The 15,802-nt window shown below is 58.9% G+C and overlaps 1 protein-coding gene across 9 annotated transcripts in view; it reads left to right on the forward strand.

Annotated features, from left to right (window-relative positions):
* ARHGEF10L (Rho guanine nucleotide exchange factor 10 like) overlaps positions 1-15,802 on the forward strand; it is a 160,344-nt gene that overhangs the window by 118,325 nt on the left and 26,217 nt on the right. For all 9 annotated transcript variants that reach the window (XR_014144693.1, XM_081817586.1, XM_081817583.1 and 6 more), the window contains 4 exons: positions 1,802-1,888; positions 3,100-3,320; positions 3,701-3,855; positions 11,443-11,591. Coding sequence is in view for 8 of the 9 variants with exons in the window: in XM_081817586.1 (XP_081673712.1) it covers positions 1,802-1,888; positions 3,100-3,320; positions 3,701-3,855; positions 11,443-11,591 (612 nt within the window). In the remaining variant the exon portion in view is untranslated. The remainder of the gene's footprint in view (positions 1-1,801; positions 1,889-3,099; positions 3,321-3,700; positions 3,856-11,442; positions 11,592-15,802) is intronic.

Consider the following 15,802-nt stretch of genomic DNA (forward strand, 5'->3'; position numbering starts at 1 on the left):
TCCTAGCTCTGCCCCAGCCCACTCCTCCTGGCGTGGCGCTGCTGACAAGACAAGGTGGTGCACATAGAGGGCCAGCAGCACGTCCCACACGAAGTGCCCAGCCCCGTGCCAAGTGCGTTATGTCTGCCTCTCCAGTCCCCGCGACCATCCTGGCGAGGCTTCAGGGTCTCCATGACCATGAGGAACTGGCTTGTGGGGTCACCGGCTGGTAGCAGCTGAGCTGGGACTGGAGCCCGGGCTGGCCGCACCCACAGCCTGTCTCCGTCCTCCAGCCCCGAGCCACTCTCCTCTTCACTGCCCAGGGCACCTTGATTTGGGAGAGTCGGCTTCCTGGCACAGATGGGACTCCTGGGTCCAAGGAGCCATTTCAGTTTTTGCCATCACTTTGGCCCTGGGCTCTGTGGGTGCAGCTGACATCCGGGCCCCCTGGAGTTGCCATGGAAACGTCAGGTCCCTGGCAGGAGGGGCTGCGCAGCCTCAGCTGCATGTGGCCCACCATGAAGCAAAATGACTAGGAGCGGGGCCTGAGGGTGCTCGGGGGTGCGGGGGTCAGGGCGAGGGGAGCCTCCTGCTCTGGGTGCCTGGACCTGTGCTCCCAGCCTCGTAGAAGTGGGAGCTGGGAACGCGGAGGCCTGCAATGGGGCAGCCTGGCCTCTGGGTAGAATTTAACTAGAGTAGGAAGGACGCTGGACCGGGAGTTGAACTCAGAATTCCAGCCCTGACTCTGCTGCCAACTTGCTGTGTGACCTTGAGCCAGTCGTGTCCCCCGCCTCCCCTCCCCACGCCCTGAACTTCAAATTTGCCAGCTCCTCAATGCGGGGACTGGATGAGGTGACCTTTCTGGGCTTCTTCACCTTCAGCCATTGGACACTTTGTTAGAACATCCGCAAGGCTGGGGCCAGCCAGGGCCGCAGCGCCAGCAGAGGGCAGCACCTGCCCTGCAAAGTCCAGGGGTGGCTGCATTCCTCCCTGGGGCACCTCCAGCTGTCCCCTCTCGGCCTCCTTCCCCTTCTTGCTGGCCAGGGGTTCCAGCAGGGTCCGTGACAGGGCCAGGCCACCTCCTCGCACTGCTGTCCTGGCCTGAGACAGACTGGTGGGGTCTAGCTCAGAGAACAGGCCCCAGAGAGCCATCTGGCCTGGGGTTTGGGGCAGCAGATGCAGGAGGAGCAAGCAGCCAGTAGCTCTTGATGACAGCCGGTCACAGACGGAGCCCCTGGCCCCCGCAGGCAGCCTGCACAAGCCCCTCAGCCCTCTGGTGCTGGCGGGCTTGTCTGCAGAATGGTTCTGTTGTTGAGGAGGGTGGAACCAGATGTCCAGCACCCCTTCCTTCCTCCACTATGCTTCTCTGGAGGAATGCAGGGAGACCTAGGAGGGAGGCTGGTGCAGGCTGGGCCTTGTCATCTTCCTGTGGCCTAGGGCAATCATGTGTCCACTGTGGGCCTCGTTTCCCCATCTGTAAAATAAGGCGGGGTGGGTGTTAGTGGTTTTCATCAAATCTTATCCAGATGTTGCTTAGTTTGAAAAATCGGTGGCTGGCCCAGGGTATCATTCAGGTGCCTCCTAACCAGAAGGTTCTGGGAGAGCGCTGGTTAAATGTGAGTGCATAGGTATTGCCTGGACATCCTGTGAACCCTGTCGCTTGCCGGTCCCCAGGGATTCTCACTGGGGACCTGCGTGGGGCCAAGAAATCTGTAGGTTTAACAACCCCCACAGGTAGTGCAGACAGAGGTCCTGTTGCCGAATGTTGGCGTCTCCGACACCTTGATGCTTAGCCCCATGTGTGCCTTCTGTGTCTCTACAGCTTGGGGCCCTGGTCCACAGTCCTGTCAGCTGTCCCCTGCTGGGCTTCTCAGCAGTCAGCACGTCCCTTCCACAGGGCTACCTTTGGGTAAGTCACTCCTGAGCTCAGCCAGGGATTCTGGCCTCAGGACAAAAGCATGGAGGACGGCCCCGGGAAGGGGGTGCTGCCTGCCTGCTGGCCCCCATTATGTGCACCTTCACCCAGGAAGGTCTTCCTGGGAACCTCTGTGCCAGGCTTTGTGCTTAGAGTTGGCAGACGCGGCTTCACCAGGGACAACAGAAAACCAGGGACAAAGAAGCGAGCATGACTCTTGCAAATGGTCATGTGCCATGAAGGAAATGAGTGAAGCTGTGCAGAGTGTCTGGGTGGCAGGGTCTTTACCCAGAGGGTCAGGAAGCAGGGCTGGTTATTGCCCAGCTCTTGTGCCTGCCTTTTTTCCCCTGGGATTCCTGGCAGAGCCTCTCTCCATTCAGATAGGCACCCTTATGTTCTTTGTGGTACAGACTCTGTTCTCCCAGAGACTTCCTGAGGTCCCACCTCCCCCCCCCTCTGGCCACCTTCCAGCTCCGGCTTATTCCTGTCTCCAGGCATGCAGGCAGGAAAACTCTGGCTCACCCTTCAGAGTCCATCCCAAATATCCTCTCCGAGGGTGATTTGTTCCTCACTGTTTCCCCAGTATCTAGTGTGTGGTATATCCATCCATGATTGATCCATTTATCCATTCACTTATCCATATAATCATCCAGTCATCCATCCATCCATTCACTTATCCATATAATCATTCATCCACCCATCCATCTGTCCACTCATCCATATAATCATCGATCCATCTGTTCATCTATCTACCCATTCTTCTATCCCTTCCTTCCATCCATCCATTTATCCATCTGTTCACCTATTCAGCAAGTATATATTAAGTGCTTACCATTGGCTAAACATAGAGGTAGAACGGTAAAAAAGACAGAGAAGGACATTGTAAAGGGACAGATGTATGTTCACTGTTGTTGGTTGAAATTTACTCTAAAGTTGGGGAGATAGAGAGCTGACCGGGTATCTGGTCTACCTTAGCTCCTTACCTGCGTTCCTTTGGGCCCTGAATCTAACTTGTTGCCATGGCAGCTGGGGAAGAGTGACCTTCAGGGACAGCGGGATGTGTGGGGGCAGGAAAGGGGTGCTCCTCCTGATGCCCAACCTCAGTACGAGTAGAAGTTTGGGACAGGTCACCGGGAAGGCAGGCGCTGAGCTCTGTCCCCACCCTCATGGTTGTACCTGATGGCCTCTCTGGGTCTCTGCTGCAGGTCGGGGGCGGGCAGGAAGGTGCAGGGGGCCAGGTTGAGATCTTCTCCTTGAACCGGCCCTCGCCCCGCACGGTCAAGTCCTTCCCGTTGGCGGCCCCTGTGCTCTGCATGGAGTACATTCCCGAGCCAGAGGAGGGGGAGAGTGGAGACGAGAGCCATGTGACCACTAACCCCTCTGCTGCAGTGCATCCGACCATCTGCCTTGGGCTCCAGGATGGCAGGTGAGGGGCCTGGGGAGGAGGCGCGCGTTGGTGCTTCATTTCTTTTTGTGGCCGTGAGGCTGGCATCATTGCCCCATTTTGGGGGGAAACTGAGGGGTAGCAGCCTGGGGTCAGTCAGCGGGACGGCGACATGTCTGGGTTCCCACTTGGGTCTGTGTGGTGCTGAAGACAAAGTCTTCTTAGCACCTTTACCAGCCCCCTCCAGTTCTCCCTGGGGCAGGGGTGGGGGGGAGGGCGCCATCCTCAAAAGACCCTGGGCAAGTCCAGGCTCCGGAAGGGCGGAACAAAGGCCTCTTGGCAGGGGAGGGAGGCCTCTCCTGAGGACGGCCCTTGGGCGGTGGGGGTGGGGGCTCTGTGAGTCACTCGGGTCTCCCCCACAGCATCCTGGTTTACGGCAGTGTGGACACGGGTACCCAGTGCCTGGCCGCCTGCAGGAGCCCTGGCCCACAGCCTGTGCTCTGCGTGAGCCACAGCGCCTTCCACCTGCTTGCCGGTCTGCAGGACGGGACCCTCGCCGCCTACCCCCGGACCAGTGGTGAGGATGCTGGGGGTGGGGGGCGGCGGCCCTGGGCACTGCCTGGGAGCTCATCCCGTACCGGAGCGGTGCTGGGAGGCAGGCCAAGGAGGCAGCTCAGAGACAAATCAGGGAATCTGGGGTAGTTGGAGATCCCTGATCCCCACTGGGGTGCCCGCAGAATGGGGTGCTCACTGCTATGCAGGCAGCTCACCCCATTGGCAGGAGACTCTACAAGAGTAGGGACTCTGGGGTCACGAGGACTCTGGGGTCTGGGGTCACTTCACTGCCCTTTCGATGGCTGTGTCCACTGGTGAGCGGTTGCTTTGCGCCTGGGTCATCCCAGGGCTCATGGGTCCCCGTGGGTTAAACCACCTAGCGAAGGCAAAGCCTGGGGCCTGGCAGAGTGAGTGCTTAATGGCGTTAGGGATTTGAACCTGGGATGTTATGGAGCCATGAGCCACGGATGGTGCAGAGTGTGATGTCTGGAGGGCAAGGCTGGTGGGGTCGGAGCTGCTGCGCGCCAGGAACGTTCAGGTGCTTAACGTGTGCACGTTTTCTGAGTTCTCACCACAACCTGCGGGAATTGCTGAAGCTGAGCCCCTGGGAGGGGACACGGCCTGTGCACAGCCACACAGAGGGCCGTGGTCCCGGTCCCCTTGTGGCTTACTCAGCTCCCAGTTCCAAGATGTGTGCTGGGGGGAGGGCAGCCACCCCCAGTGCACCCAGAGAGGGCTGAGGAGTCTGAGGCTCGGCATCCTGCAGGCCCCTCCCTCTCCTCCCCCTTCTCCCCTCCATCCCCCCTCCCTCCTCCTCCCTTCCCATCCCCCTCCCTCTCCTTCCCTCCCCTCCCTCCCCCTCCCTTCTCTCTCCCTCCCTCCCTCCTAAGAGCCTCTAATTGCTGCGTCATCACTGCCTGTTGCAGGGTTATAAACGGATATTTGTACTGAGCTATTTTTTTGCCACTTGGCACTGTGTTGGTATTTTTAATTAGCTTTTGATAAGGCATTTATAGTTTTTAATTAAAGGGGGAAGAGGGAGGGAAAAAAATCCCTCTTACTGACAGACATTGCATGCGTGTAAATGTAAATATGGGCTCCGATTTTTGGAGGTTTAGACATGGGTTTCAAAGGGACCCCGCCCCACCCTCTGGCTCCCATTGAATTCTCTGAGCCCTGCCTTGCCCCGTTCTGGCCCCCTGGTCCCCACTCTGGGCTGCCCTGCGCCCTTTGTCCCTTGGTTCCTGACTTATCAATTTGGGCACCGGGGTGTGAGGGGGTGAGGGGGTGTATCAGATGGCTGGGGCCACCATAACAAAATGCCACCAACTGAGTTTTTTTTAAGATTTTATTTATTTATTTGTCTGAGGAAGAGAGAGTGAGCACAAGCAGGGGGAGCAGCAGGTAGAGGGAGAAGCCGACTCTCCACGGAGCAGGGAGCCCGACATGGGTGTCGATCCCAGGATCCTGGGATCACGACCTGAGCCGAAGGCAGATGCTCAACTGACTGAGCCCCCCAAGCACCTCCACCAACTGAGTTTAAATAACATAAATGTGTTGTCTCACATTCTGGAGGCCAGAAGTCCAAGATCAAGGTGTTGGCAGGGGGCCATGAGGGAAGGATCTGTTCCATGTTCCAGACTTGTCTCCCAGTTTTTGGGCTTCCTTGGCTTATGGCAGCAGACCCCAGTCCTCACGTGGCTGTCTCCCAGTGTCCTATTGGACTAGGGGCCCACCCTACTCCAGGATGACTCATCTTAACTAATTAAATCTGCAATAACCCTCCTTCCAAATAAGGCCGCATTCTGAGGTATTGGTGTTGAGGACTTGAACCTGTGAATTTTGCAGGGTCATCACTCAACCCATAATAGGGGGTTTGGCGTCTAATCATTGGCTTTCAGCCCAGGATTGGAGCCTGATACTTTGTCAGAACCGGAAGGGCCACTGGGGACCCCTGGACTCCACACCCTCATTTCCCAGGTGGGAAGGGACTTCCCAAAGTCCCATGAGTGAGCCGAGACCCGAACCCAAGTGTCCTCTTTCCAGGGCTAGGACCCTCTCCAGACGTAAGGGGATTTGGCTTCTCTGGGCAGAGCTGGAGGTCATCTGGCCAGGAAGAGAAGGTTGAGGAGCTCTACCAGCTTTCCTGCCTTGCAAACGTTTGTCTACTAAGTATTTACTGAGCACCTACCATGTGCGTGCCATAGAGATGTGATCCTGCCCTCAGTTTATAGTCTATAGTGGGAGACAGAGTCAAGTGGACAAGCAGGGAGCTTATGATTATACATCATGCTGAGGGTTCTAAGGGGGGAACAGGGAGGCACGTGAGAGCCTGACCCCCTGGGCATGGGGTGGGCTGGTCGGCAAAGGTCTCTCAAAGGCACAGGATCCTAAAGCTGAGACCTGAAGCAGCAGAGGCGCCAGGCAAGTGAACAGTTGGGGGAATGGTGTTCTTGCAAAATTCACAGGTTCAAGTCCTCATCCCCAATACCTCAGAATGCGGCCTTATTTGGAAGGAGGGTTATTGCAGATTTAATTAGTTAAGATGAGTCATCCTGGAGTAGGATGGGCCCCTAGTCCAATAGGACACAGGGAGACAGCCACGTGAGGACTGGGGTCTGCTGCCACAAGCCAAGGAAGCCCAAAACTGGGAGATAAGTCTGGAACATGGAACAGATCCTTCCCTCATAGCATGTGCGAGGCCTGGAGGCGGGAGAGGGGTTGGTCTGGTGGGGAACCCAGAGAGGAGGCCATTGTGCAGCCAGAGGGGGCCGTGGCAGGAGGTAAACTCTGGGAGCGCACGGCTAGATGGTGTGGGCCTTGGGTTTATCTCCTTTGATGGGAAGTGTTGGAAGTGGCTGGTTACTATGCCCTCTGGCTGGTGGACAGGAGAGAAGGCAGGGAGGCTGGCCGGGAGGTTGTCACAGCCAGCGGGGCAAGTGAGTCTGGGGTCACTCTTTCTCTCCGGAGCCCACCCTCTGGGGCTTTGGCCCGGGAGGCCTCTGGGAGAGGCCTTGCCTCGCCTGGTCCCCCTTCCTCCTTCTGTGGTGTCCTCTGGTGGTGGCCTGGGCAGGAAGGGGGGGCCTCTCAGGACCTGCCGCACAGTGTGGGGCTGGGGGGTACTCCATGTGGCTGGATCTGGGACCATCTTCCTGGCACATGACCTAGCTGCGTGGCCCACTCCAGACTCACTAAGGCCTCAGAAACCACTCCCTTACCTACGCCCCATGCCAGCCTCAGAGCTCCTGGGCCACCCTTCCCAGCCCTGTGCTGGGGGAACCCCCTCTGGTGCTCCTGGTGGCCTGGAGAGTCTGGGAATTGTGAATATTTCACTTGAGAACACTTGGGTTTGGGTCCCGGCTCACTCATGGGACTTTGGGAAGTCCCTTCCCACCTGGAAAATGAGGGTATGGAGTCCAGGGGTCCCCAGTGGCCCTTCTGGTTCTGACAAAGTACCAGGTTAGACCCCAAAGCTGCTATTATGGGTCGAGTGATGTCCCCTCAAAATTCACAGGTTCAAGTCCTCATCCCTGATACCTCAGAATGTGACCTTATTTGGAAGTAGGGTTGTTGTGGATGTAATTAGTAAGATGAGATCACAATAGAGTAGGGTGGGCCCCTAATTCAGTGCAATGGATATCTTTATAAAAAGGGAAATTTGGGCACAGACCCTTACCTGGGCTCAGAGCCAGTACTGGATGAAGGATTAGTCAGTGTTTGTAGTCACAGGTTTACTGTCCTGCCTGAGTTTGGCTGAGACCAAGATCCAGTAAAAATGGCATTCCTGCTTTGACTTGTGGCGGAAGGGAAGGACCAGAAATATTAAGATGCGCAGAGCCAACCTGGGAACTTGCCCAAGTCCCGGGGAACTGCTGTGGAGCCAGCAGCTGAGAGGTGACAGGACTTCAAGGCCACCAGGCCACACGGAGTCCTGTCACATCAGAGCTGGAGGGGCCTTGGAGTCCAAGGCCAAGAGCCGTGTGGCCATGGCAGTCAGCCTGCTGCCCCCGGGAGCCTCTGCTTACCTGCATTCCTTCATTCATTTGTTCATCCTTTCACTAACTCAACAACTGAACACTGCGTATTAAGTGCCCATGAAGTGGGAGCACTGAGCACTCAGGACGCCAGGACCCAGAGATGAGCCAGGCAGCTACCTGTCCCCTCCTGGGACCCTCCGCCGCCCCATCTCTCAGCAGGTATGGGAGCATGACCAGGCCCGGGTGGGGGCAGGGGAACGTCCCTGGTTAGATGCTGGGGATGAGGGCCAGGGTCACCCCCTCGAGGAGGCAGATGATGGAATGCGTAAGGGATGGACTGAGGAGCCAGGCTGCCCAGGATGGAGTCCCAGCTGTGAGCCATCGGGCCTGTTGCTCCAGCTCTCCTCACCTGTTTCCTCACCTGTGAAGCGGGTGTGAGGACAGCCGCACCTCCCAGGGTGGTTGTGAGGGCCAGATGTGATGAGGCACACAGGTGCCCAGATGGAGCCCGGGAAGGAGAGGGACTCAGCATCACCGTCATTCCTATCGTTAGGACGGGCTTGGGCTGCCCTTGGGCCTGTCTCAGCCTCGAGGACTTCCACTCTGTGTGCTGCCTCCTGGCTCCAGCGGTGTGCATCCCCGAGGGCCACCAGCTCGGGGAGGAGGAGCTCCCGCCTCCTCAAGGTGCCTTTGCTGAGTGAGACGGGGTCTTCATCTCCCTTTGTCTGGCGTGAGAGCCGGTGCTGGGCCCAGACGGATGGGCTGTCACACGGGGCAGGTGTGTGCGTGTGAGTGTGTGCGTGTGTGCCCGGACATGGGCTTGCTTACCCAGAGCCACTGCAGGGCAAGGTGGGGCGTAGGTCAGCCCTACCCAGAGCTCAGGGTGATTGCCTTTAAAATCCTAGGGTTGTGGCTCGTGAGGACTGGGAGGAACCTTGAGTTCTGGCCCCTCGCGGTGCAGCTGGGGAAGCTGAACCCCACCAAAGGGAAGCCTGTTGGAGCTTTGTCCTCTAATCTGGGACGCTTGTCCCTTGTCCTTTTTGATATAAAAATATTGCTATTATTAAATTTTACCAGTTTATCATTCTGTCCTGGAGTCAAGATTTCTTGGGGGATATCTGGCGACACCAGCAGGGGGAGGAGAGGTCAGCGTGCGTGTGACCCTCAGGGGTGTCAGACCCTAGCCCCTACCCCCGGCAGCCGCGACCATGCTCTGTGACGGAAAAATACAAGGTAGATAGTACAAGGGCTCTGGTGGTGAAAACTGCTATGCCCATGGGGCAGAGCCCTCACCTCCTTGTTTTTGGATGTGGTCCCAGCATCCGCAGCTGCTTCCTCGCTGGGAGAGGTCACAGCAACCCCCCTCTCCAGCCAGAGTGGCTCCAGCTCCGGCCACACACCCGCACTACTCACCTATGGCCACGGGGGGGCGCCCGAGGCATTGCGTTTTGTGGTTCTGAGTCCTGGTGGGGGTCAGGGTCCCCAGTGGAGGCCTGGACGCCTTGTGGTCACTCACCATCCTGGTCCCAGAGCCCTTTGGAAACTCCGGGAAGCTGAGAGGACAGCAGGGGTTGGGGAAGGAGGCTGGGGCCGGTCAGCACGGTTCAAATCCTGCTTGGCGGGCCGCCCCTTGGGTGGCTTTGTGCAGCTTAGCTCTCCGGGTCTCTGTTGTCACATCAGTCAGGTGGAGTCAACGCCTGGTCCCGCAGACGCTGCGTTGTGGCAAATGACACCAAACAGGAGCTAACGGGCCCCGGATACTTTCTGGCCCCCTCACCTGGGCTGGTTATTTAAACTCTGCGTCTCTTTTCTCAGCGTACAACAGGGATAAGAATAGGATCCTCCACTTAGACTTGCCGGGAGTTAAGGACGGAATTCACGAAAACCGTGCCTGGCGTGCCGGGGCTCAGCGGCGCTAGCGACAGCCATCAGCCGCCCTGGCCGCGTGCCGGCCCTGTGCTCAGCGCCCCGACGTGTCCCCCGGCCCATGGCCCTGGCCACGTGTGGGCACATTCGTGCCATTGGACAGATGAGGCTCCGAGAGGCGCCGCCGCCGGTCCGAGGCCTGGCAGACGTTTGGGGGCTGCGGCCAGGATTCTGGCCCGTGTTCATGTTCACCCGACTCCCCGGCTCCTAGCTAAGTGGGGTGTCTGGGCATATTAAGTAGGACGGAAGGGCGAGGGGAGAACCTGTTTCACAGGTGGGGAGGGTAGAGGAAGAGGGAAAGCCCGGGGGCAGGGGGTTGGGAGGGGATCTGGTCTGTCCTCCGAGGGCTCCTCCCCATACACCCCAAGCGGCGGCTTCTGCCACACTCCAGCTCGGGGGCCTGCTGCTCCCCGTTGTGCCCCCCCAACGGCTGGCTCATGGGGGGTCTGTGAGTGGGGTTCCTTCAGACTCCTTCCAGGGGCCTGGTGGGGAGCATGTGAGGGTTGTCGGGCACTGACAAGCCAGCAGCCGGCTCTGTCCCCCTCCCAGACCCCAGCCACTGCTGCCTGTCTCTGGAGTATGCCCCCCGTTCCCTCTCAACCCCCCTTCTCACCTGGCATGCGGGCAGGACAGGGCGGCCACTGAGGTTCTGTGTGACATTGGGTGTGACCTCAGAGAAACGCCAGTTTTCAAGGCGCTGCTCACATGCCAGGGAACATTCTGGGCACGTTCTTGGGTGGGCTGAGCATCCCAGGGTGGGCAGGGGAGAATTTTGTTCAGAGCCAGGCCAGGTCCCTTGGTGTGTTCTGTCTTCAGGGGTGGTAGACTGGGCGCCAATCGCCTCTCAGACTTCCTCTTCTGCCCCTGGAGGTGGCAGTGTCTCAAGAAGAAGAAGGTCATCAGAGATCTTGGTAAAGGTGACAGAGTGCCCCGGAGGCGGCGAGATCTCGGAGCTGGCGAGAGTCTGCCAGAAACATCTAGTCACAATCCTCAGAGACAGTCTGGGTGGTTTCCCCATTTTACAGATAGGGAGACTGAGGCCTTGAGAAGGGGAAGAGATGTGCTCAAAGTCCTGATTGAGTTTCTAGCAGAACGGGGGCCAGCTCAGGGCACTTCCCTCCATGTTGAGCTGCCTTGGCAGGGCCGTGCGAATGCCACGTCTCCTGGGAAGTCTCTCTGGATTGCCCCTGGGCAGAGTTTTCCATCTGTCTCAGCACTCCTCGAGCCCCCCTGTGCTTACCTGCTCATCTCTGCTTGGCACCTTGTGTGGGGGCTGCTGACAACCCCCTGTTCTCTCCGGCCAGCTGGGTTTTCTTGGAGGTCAGGGTCTGTATCAGACTCATTCCTGTCCTCCCAGTACCCAGCACCCGGCCTGGCCTGGGGTTGGTGCTTACTAAGTGTGTGTGTGTGTTGGGGGGGAACCCACACGGGAAATAGATAGGGGGATAGAGGAGGGAAGGAGAGTGAATTGGGGGGTACAGCCCCCAGAGGGGGTGGAGCATAATGGAGGCAGATAGGAACAGCCCCGTCCCTTTGGAGGAGGGAGAAGGGACAGAGAGAGGGGCGCGAGGGTGTTTTGGGGCCCGGCTGGGCCCACTGCTGAGGGTTCCCGACAGTTCCCAAGGCTTGAGGAGCCCTGGGCCCCTGACCTATGTGCCATTCCCTCCCTACCTCCCTCCTGACCTGCTTCTTTCCTCTCCCTGCAGGAGGTGTCCCCTGGGACCTGGAGAGCCCTCCCGTGTGCCTGACTGTGGGGCCAGGACCCGTCCGCACCCTGCTGAGCCTGGAGGACACCTTGTGGGCCAGCTGTGGGCCTCGGGTCACCGTGGTGGATGCCACTAGCTTGCAGACTCAGGTACTGGCCCTACCTTGTGGCTCAAGGCTGTTGGCCTCTGGGCCATCTGCTGGGTGCATCCTTGTGGACCCTTCTCATGTCTGCCTGGCACCGTGCTCAGCCCCAGCTGTGTCTCAGGAATCCGTGAGAGTTTGTTGAGAAGCACAGTGGGCCGCCAATCACTGCTGGGCCCTGCCCTCTGCCCCAGCATGCACCCCCGGGGCTGCCTGGAGGGGAAGGGTCCCGACCACGGGGCTGAGCCATGATCTGGCCCCTGGGCTGTGTCTCTTGCTGCCTGTGGAGCAGGAATTGGGAGCCCTGCCTCACACCGTATCCAGGACCCGGCTGTGCTGAGGGGAGGCCGGTGGACGCAGCTGTCCTGGAGGCTGGGCTCTATTTAATTTATTTTTTTAAATATTTATTTATTTGAGAAAGAGGGAGGGAGAGGGAATGAGAGCAGGCAGAGGGAGAGAGGGAAATCTTCAAGCAGACTTGCCACTGAGCATGGAGACCGACGCGGGGCTGGATCTCACAACCCTGAGATCATGACCTGAGCCGAAATCAAGAGTCGGACGCTTAACCGATTGAGCCACCTGGGCACCCCTGGGCTCCTTAAACTGTGGAGGTGGAGGCTGCAGTGTCCCCCTTGCCATGTTGTGGGCTGAGCACCTCCTGCGCCCTGGCTGCCGGGATGAGGGCCTGGTCCCCGGGCCACAGGCGTGGACTCAGGCATGGCTCCCCAGTGGTATTTCGGTGATGTTTGCCATCGTTTGATTTGTTTGGATTGTCAGCTTGGAGTGGGGCCTTGGTAATCAGGCCCAGAGTAGAGGTTTGGGTATAGGCTCAGGGTTGGAACAGACAGGTGCCCCAGGTGAGCTTCTGTGGGGGGGCGATTGCCATTTGCCCACTGGCTCATCTCTATAAATGGGCTGTAAATTGGCTACATAATAGCCAGGCAAGCACACTAAGGGAGTCCTGCCATTGTAAGATCACAGGTGTTGAGGGCTGGATCAGGTGGGGAAACTGAGGCCCAGGGAGCTGTGGGCACGCCCTGGGACCCTGGCTTGAGTCTCAGGGTCGTGGTGCTCACTTTCTGTTTTTGTTGGAACCTGAGGGGCAGTCTCTGGAGCTGTGTGCGCCCTGCTCTGCGTCCCAGTGCCGCTCACCTGCTGGTGCCTTGTTAGGGCCCCATCTGTGAACCCTAGTTTCCCACTGGTGAAAGGGGGCTCAGTGTCCCTTCCCGGGGGTCCCCTCGCTCACTGAGATAATGCTTGGGAGCCACAGTCCTGGTCAGTGCCAAGTGCTGGGCACATTTGATTAGAGGCCCCTCCTGGTGCTGGGAAGGGAGGAGGAGGGATTACACCCCAGCCCGCCAGCCAGGGGTGGGGGGCAGTGCTCTGGGCAGAACTGGAGGGTTTAGGCTTTGAGTTCTCATCATCCTTTAGAGGAGAAGGGTGTTGGGGGTTGAAGGTGACTCCTGGGCCCCAGTCGCAGGCCGAGGGCTGGGAACATCCTGTTGAGGACCAGTGACCTCACTGGCCCTGCTGGGCCCGGCCAGGTGGGGGATCTGGAGGGGCCGGGGGGGCCTCAACAGGAAGGAGGCTACTGCCTCCCGCTCTGGTCTTCTTTCTCCTGGGGGGAAGCCAGAGTGGGGAGGGGAGCCCTGAGCAGCTGTAGCCACAGACCCCCTTCCCAGCCCCTGATTTGCTTTGGGGGGCTTGCCTGCTACCACCCCCCACCTGCCCCAAGGGCTTCTCACCTCCTCCACCTTCTGAGAAGAAGGAGAACAGGGAGAGCTGGTTCCCCCAGGGCCTTTGGGGTCCCTGAAACTCAAGCCACTTGGTAGGAGGAAGGACGGGGCCCATCTGACTCCTTGGCCTACCCCCTGCAGCACCTCCCCCAGTGTCCCTGCATTGTCCTTACGCCAGGCCTGGGTGCCCTTGTTGGCTTTCTCCTGCTAGCACCTGTGCAGGCTCCAACTCGTGTGGAGGAGAGCCGTGTGAGGGGTGCTCAGCCAGCAGCTGAGCACTGGGGCCCAGTTGAGGGCAGCTGGGGAAGCGGGGAGGGGTCCCAGTCCTGCACATGGCAGCCTCCAGACTGATGGGGGAGACACAGCCCTGCCCTTGGAGGCTTCCAGTCTGAAGAGGGAGACACAGCCTGCCCTTGGGGGCCTCCAGTATGATGAGTGAGACCCAGCCTGCCCTTGGGGGGACTCTAATCTGAAGAGGGAGACATAGCCTGCCCTTGAGGGCCTCCAATCTGATGGGGGAGACCCAGCAATGCCTTTGGGGGGCTTCCAGTCTGAGGGGAGAGACCCAGGCCTGCCCTTGGAGGGCCTCCAATCTGATGGGGGAGACCCAGCAATGCCTTTGGGGGGCTTCCAGTCTGAGGAGAGAGACCCAGGCCTGCCCTTGCAGGGCCTCCAACCTGGTGGCGAGATACCACCTGCCCTTCGGAGGTCTCCAGTCAAATGGGGGAGACAGACCCCTGCCCTTGGGGGCTTTCCAATCTGATGGAGAGACACGACCTCAAGAATAGGACCAGGAGAACTGTGTGGGAAAAGTGAGCCCAGAGACGTGAAGAAGCCAAGAGCAGAGACAGGATGAGATGGAAAGGAGCAAGCCCTCCTAGTGCCCTGTTGGCCAAAGGACGCTCTTAGCCCTGCCAACAGGGGCAATGGAGGGAGAGGGAGGAGGCAGCTGGGGACACTGGGAGGCAGGCTGTGAACTAAGAGGTGTCTCTAAAGAAGACTCTTCTAAGGAAGGGTTCAGAGGACCCAGAAACCACATGAAGTCAGCAGCTGATGGTTGTTGGGGAGGAGGTGTGGGCCACAGGGCCTGAGCCCTGGTGAAAGCTGGGCCCCCTGGCCCCCGCCCAGGGCCCTGAGACTTTCTGGAGGGGCGGATTGAGAGGCATCACCCAGGGCGGTGGCCCCCATCTCTGTCCTGGCCATGCCCCCCTTGGGTTCCCTGGGCACCCCACTCCCTTGGAGGTGTGTGGTGGCTGGCTGGCTGCTTTAGATGGCCCTGGCTCTGCCTGCCAAGCTGTGCACCCTTGGACAAGGCGCCCAGCCCTCCTGGGCCTCAGTGGCATCACCTGGAGAATGCGATGCTGATAGGACTCTGTAGAGGGTTGAATGAGAATACTTAGTGTGGGAGGGCTGTTCCACACAGGGCCCGAAAAATAGCAAGTGCTCAACGAACATTGGCTATCATTGTGATTATTTGCCTCAGTTAAGTCCTTATTACCATATATAGGGCTTATTTGGAGATTCAAGCTCCGTTTGAGTTGGTGTTGCTGGTGGGTATGGGGTGTGCGTCCATGTCGCGGGTCTGCCATCCTGGCTTTGCCGGCAGGAAGGGGATCGTGAGACAAATGGACGAAGGGCAGGACAGGGATGGGGCGGGGCCCTGGCTCTCTTTCACCCCATTTTACCTCTTGCCAGCCGCAGTGCAGTCCTGCCCGGGCCCCGAAGCTCAGCTCTGGCCCTACCCTCCCTGGGGCTGAGCAGCCACCAGGCTCCAGCTCGAGGCTGCAATGATTTAAGATTAGTTGTGGATCAGCTGCTCTGAAGAAGGGGATCAATATGGCCTTTTACCTGCGTTGCACACCACGGAGGGCATCAGGAGGGCGTTGGGTGCGGGGAGGCAGGACAGAGGAAGGGGTGGTGGGTCGGAGGGAGCATGCGACCCGTCTGCAGCCGGGGAAATTGAAAAAAAGTTTGTGTGCTGCCTGGTGCGCGCAGCTCACCTTCAGTACACACAGCCCTTCGGCACAGTAACGAGGTGATCACCATGCATATTTAATGAAGCTGCACTCGGCCGCTGCTTGGGATAGAGAGGAAGCCTGCCCACCTCAGCGCCAGGGCTCTGGAAACAGCCCGGACTGGCTGCTGCCTAATGACGCCGTCTGTGGGGCCCGGCTTGTGGCCGGCTGGGCCTGGGGGAGCAGGGCTGCCGTCCCAGGGCTCAGCACACTTCTCTGCAGAACGCTTTACTTCAGAGGAAGGGCACTGCTTATTAGCAGCGACGTGGCACATTCTCCCCCAGGCTGGAGAAAACCCTCGGTGGGGATTTGGGGTGCTTAGGACTAACTGCTCAGTGCTCCGAACCAGGGGGCCCGGGAGTGTGCCAGTGGCTGAAGGTGTGTGCCTGCTGGGGCTCTGGCCCAAATGTGGAGACATAAGGAGTTAATCTAGGGATTGTGTTAACTCCAAGGAGCTTTCCCTGATT

Source organism: Leptonychotes weddellii, chromosome 4 (genome assembly GCF_054177405.1).
Source record: "Leptonychotes weddellii isolate Sample4059 chromosome 4, ASM5417740v2, whole genome shotgun sequence".
NCBI classification, from domain to species: Eukaryota; Metazoa; Chordata; class Mammalia; order Carnivora; family Phocidae; genus Leptonychotes; species Leptonychotes weddellii.